The sequence below is a fragment of the Mytilus galloprovincialis genome, chromosome 1 (assembly GCF_965363235.1).
Source record: "Mytilus galloprovincialis chromosome 1, xbMytGall1.hap1.1, whole genome shotgun sequence".
In the NCBI taxonomy this organism is placed as follows: Eukaryota; Metazoa; Mollusca; class Bivalvia; order Mytilida; family Mytilidae; genus Mytilus; species Mytilus galloprovincialis.
The window spans coordinates 91111274-91116074 of NC_134838.1; the positions used below are offsets into that span (position 1 = coordinate 91111274).

The following is a 4801-nucleotide window of genomic DNA, read 5'->3' on the forward strand; positions in this document are numbered from 1 at the left end:
ATTTATAGGACGAGGACAAGATATGAAAATCCTGAAATGCATTACAGTGTTATTAGAAAAGAACACTTAACTCATAAATCTAACAAGGTTAATATTTTGCAATGGAGACCATAGAGGTAAAATTATCTTGTAGGTCAGAGACAAAGTTGTAGACAATTCATAGAATGTGGACAAGAAAGGACTGAAATGCAATACAATGTAATTAGAAAAGAACACTTAACTCATAAATTCAACAATTTTAATCAAATTTTATCACATAAAAATACATTTTAAATATATATATACATGATACTGAGATTTATATATCTAAAATATATTCAGATATACATAAAATTACTGCAAATTAAGGAATGTCAATTTGAAAGTGTTTTTTTTTATATGTTTCGAATACTCATCCTAATTTGGGCTAAATTGTCATTTCAGATATCTCCTACTTGAATGTTATTTTGCTGAAAAATTCAACCAACTACATGTATATCATGACAATTTAAATTACCGCTTCTTACGTGATTTATACAAATCAATTAAAATTGTTTCAACGCCCTCAAGCTTAGATAGTTGACCGAAGATAGATCTTTTTTCAAAGATATTTAGCTCTTCAACTGTTAATGTACTGATATTTGTTTTGTTCACACTTCGTTGTCATAATGATGGAATTGTATGCGCCTGAAGTCCATCATCGCTAGCCAAGGGTTACGATTCACTTCCCTCCACTCCATCCGAGGCGGATTAAGAGAGAATTTCGGATCCACGGGGTAATGATCTTCATTTGTTGCAGTCAATCAAACAGCGTCTATAACATGATCAAGTGTAAATGTAAAAAATGTAGGTAAACAATTGCCATTTCGCTGACTCTGCAACAAATCCTAACCCCCACAAACATACGACGATATATAATTACAATTTAACTGTCTTTAATCAACTAATAGAAGTTCCTGTGTATGTTTCTTGCACAAATGTTGGAATATTAACGTATATTGTTTTTTCCTGCTTCAACAAGTTTGTAGACTCAAGACACTACCGCGTTGTCACTTCAACTGAAAAGAGTTAAAGTGCCAACATTGGTCAAGAATAATGTATTCGGAATGGGTGTGACGTTAATCAACCGATAGATGCACAACATCGTTATCACACATGTTGGCTTAATCTGCTAAGGGTGGAGAGGAGGGAAGTGGATTGAAACCCTTGGCTAGCGAAGATGGTGGTAGTCTTGATAAACAACCGATGTGTTGTGTTCAAGATTAGTTTAAAATATATCTTACATATATAATTGTTAAAATAAGATGCAGTTCTCTATTAGCCTGTTTTTGTTTTATTGTAATAACACTTACCCATTTATGTCAGCACAAATAGAAGTAGTACCTCTCCTATTTTTTAAAATGTTAACCTGTGGTTTTATTCTTAACATGAAAGAGTGACAAATTTAAACCTGACAAATTCTTAGCTCCAGTGATTTTATTATATTAAGATTCGAAATGTTACTCAATTTCTGTAATTTTCATTTTTTTTGTTTCTATTTCCAATTACCATGGAATAAGTGTACATTATTGTGTGAGGACTAAAATCACCGAATGTCAAATATAAAAAAGATGTGGTATGATTACCAATGAGACAACTATCCACAAAAGACCAACAAGACACAGACATTAACAACTATAGGTCACCGTACAGCCTTTAACAATGAGCAAAGCCCATACCGCATAGTCAGCTATAGAAGGCCCCGATAAGACACTGTAAAACAATTCAAACGAGAAAAGTAACGGCCTTATATATGAAAAAAAAAAATATTTCCATTCTGTATTTGCTTGGGCTATTTAAATTTTTGATACGAGCGTCACTAATGTGTCTTTTGTAGACATTACGTGTTTCTGGCGCACAAACATTTAAACCTGGTATATATTATGAGTTTAAATTGAAGACAAGTAATTTACACATGATTGCGTTTGAGGAGACAAGTCGTTGTATGTTGATACTCTGGAAACATTTAATTTCATGTGTGTTGAACTTCAAAAAACGAAGGAAAGAATAGGAATACATTTTCTTATTCTTGCTTTTCATCTGGTTTGGCCACATCAATTTGATTTTTAGTTCTTAGCACAAAAGCTCCAAAACATATGGAGCGAGCGAGCGAATTTGTTTTATATGTATTAATTTCTTGAAAAGTGGAGCGAGCGTAAACTTTTTGAACAATTGTGCGATTTAGAATTTTATGTGTATGTTGAATCAGGGTCACTTCAAAGAAAAAAGAGGAGAAACATGCGTTAATGCATATAATGGGATGTATTTGTGCCTGTTGTACAGTCTTTACCATACCCGCCATTCTGATTAACTTTGGTTTAGCTTCATTTTGATCATTTTTGTCATATAAGCTTTGACGGCATGAACTTTCATTTTATTCAAACATGTGTATATATTAAGGAAGCATAGCAGATGCAGTTTAACAAGATTATGTTAGTTGGTAAAAGAAATGTGTTGAATACAATTAAAATGCATGTATGTATCCCTAAACACGCCTTTGAAAAATATATAGTTGTTTTCATTATATGGTAATGATTGTGTATTGGCTGATTGACATCCAGTTGGAACTAGTTTTACTTCTATAAATCTTTTTTTACAAATACAGTTTTTTTCTTGATGTATGTTTATGTATGATAGATACGAACTCGGACTATGAATATCATAATTGTGGGCCAATAATAGAAAAAGTTATCCATAAGAAAATTACATCTTTACTTTGGTGAAAATACATGTTTCCTATGATTCTCCTATCTATGATATAGAGACACAAATATTGTTACTCACGAACACAAGAGACATTTTTCAATTGATTAAACTACATATTAATAACTCTTTAAGTATTACTGTATTTACATCCATATATTAATTAAAATCTTAGAACAAAATTTATCAACATTCATGAAAGTGTTTTTATTTGAACATTTCTCGTATGTAATCTATAAATTGTCATAATTCGTTGCTTTTCACAAAAAGAAGTATAAGAATCACATTTTTGTAAAATTTCGTTCTGATTTGTACTTTTGTACATTAAATGATATGTAAAATTGAAATTTCCACTTACTTTACAGAGAATCTTAAGAAATTTGCTAAAAAACGTTTGAAATATTGGCCTCCACTGTATCGTTAATATATTAAAATTAAAGAAAGATGTTGTAAGTTTTTCGTATTTATTGATATCGCATACACCTTACCCTTTCTTTTATGCATCTACGGAATGTATTACTGGACACAAAGTAAATTGTAAAGTTAATGGAAAAGTTTACATAATACAAAATCTGACAGAACTGTTGAGCTAAAAATAATGCCATATCGTTGTTTGCGATTAAATCATTAACTATTATATAGAATCTAATAGCATGGCTTGGTAAATTGAGAACCAAAAATACAATTGATACAATAGTCAACATGACTGTCAATCTCATTTGTGCAACAGATAACACATTGTATGTTGGAGAATAATATTTGACGACCCGTGGTTTTGCGTGTTTGAAGTTAAATTTGCGTATTATCACAATTACATATATATTTAAAACAAAAATTGCTATAAAAGGAATGATGAACGTGATGGCAGTATCTATATAAGTAACCATTGCTAAGAACCTGAAATACTCCTGTTTAACTCGACAGCCAATCACAGGTACAACCTCGATGGTCAAGAAACAATGGCTATAAATCAAGATCGAAAATACTGTAATGGCAATGCCAGTGCACTTTGCCATTTTGTTTGAGCATACCCGTGGTCGTCGTAACGGAAAACAAATTATAATGAATCTGTCAAGCATGATAAGAACAACACACCAAACAGAGAGGAAACTTGTGACGTACGTTATGTATATTGTAACTAAACATAATCCACCCGTGTCAATATTTGCTTTCTTTAATGTTCCCATCCATGTAAATATTAATGCAAGGAGAAAGAAAGTATCTGAAACACTCAGTAATGCCAGGAAAATGCTGGATGGATGGCGACTAAAGCTGGTAAACACAAACACCTTAAACGATAAAACATTACAGATCATTCCAATTACCACTATCATAGGTATAACGTAAATATAAAGCCCATGTACAAAATCATAAAATGCAGGTTTCTCATCGTCACTGAAATATTCCGATTTGTTAACATCCGTACTATTGTTGTTCATTTTAAACTGCATCACATGTACTTTGTAGACTTTTCATCTGCATCACATGCATTTTGTATACCTTGCATCATTTACAGTTATCTGAAATTGTACATAAAACAAATTTTTAAATGGTAAGACAAACTTAATAAAATATTACCTACTGTAATACGATACATGATTTAAAATCACTATCAAGCAAACAAGAAAACGACTCTTCGTATAGTACCTAACATATATGATAGTGTTCTGTTTAAACAACTAATACAATATTCTGATTCGGATAAAGGATCATCCTTATGAATTACAGTCGATGACAATTAAATGCATACAGCATTGCCGCCAAACTAATTTAAAAGAATTGAATTTGAAAACAGATTCCATTAGAAAACTGCAATTTTACAAATAGATGAAGGGTCGGTCGAGCCTAAATCGCTCGCCTAATTACATAATAATATACTTAAAGCATTCGCAATTTTTGCGACTCATAATGATATGAATACCATTGATATGTTCAATTTTAGTAAACTCACCTGCACCTAGTAATGAATATGACAGTTGTAATCCATTTTGATGTGTTTGGGCTTTTTGCTTTTGCTATTCGATCAGGGAAAGTAAAATCAGAAAAATACTCAAATCCGAGGAAAATTCAAAACTGAAAC

General features: G+C 31.6%; 1 protein-coding gene across 1 annotated transcript; it reads right to left on the reverse strand.

The window, feature by feature from the left end:
• Positions 1–230: 230 nt before the first annotated feature.
• LOC143044495 (uncharacterized) lies at positions 231–4235 on the reverse strand. Its single transcript, XM_076216549.1, has one exon. It carries the CDS (start codon positions 4170–4172, stop codon positions 3186–3188), a length of 987 nt encoding a protein of 328 aa, XP_076072664.1. The 5' UTR covers positions 4173–4235; the 3' UTR covers positions 231–3185.
• Positions 4236–4801: the final 566 nt, after the last annotated feature.

Coding starts and splice junctions, on each gene's coding strand:
- LOC143044495 (XM_076216549.1), bottom strand. CDS start 4,172: ATGCAGTTTAAAATGAACAACAATAGTACGGATGTTAACAAATCGGAA.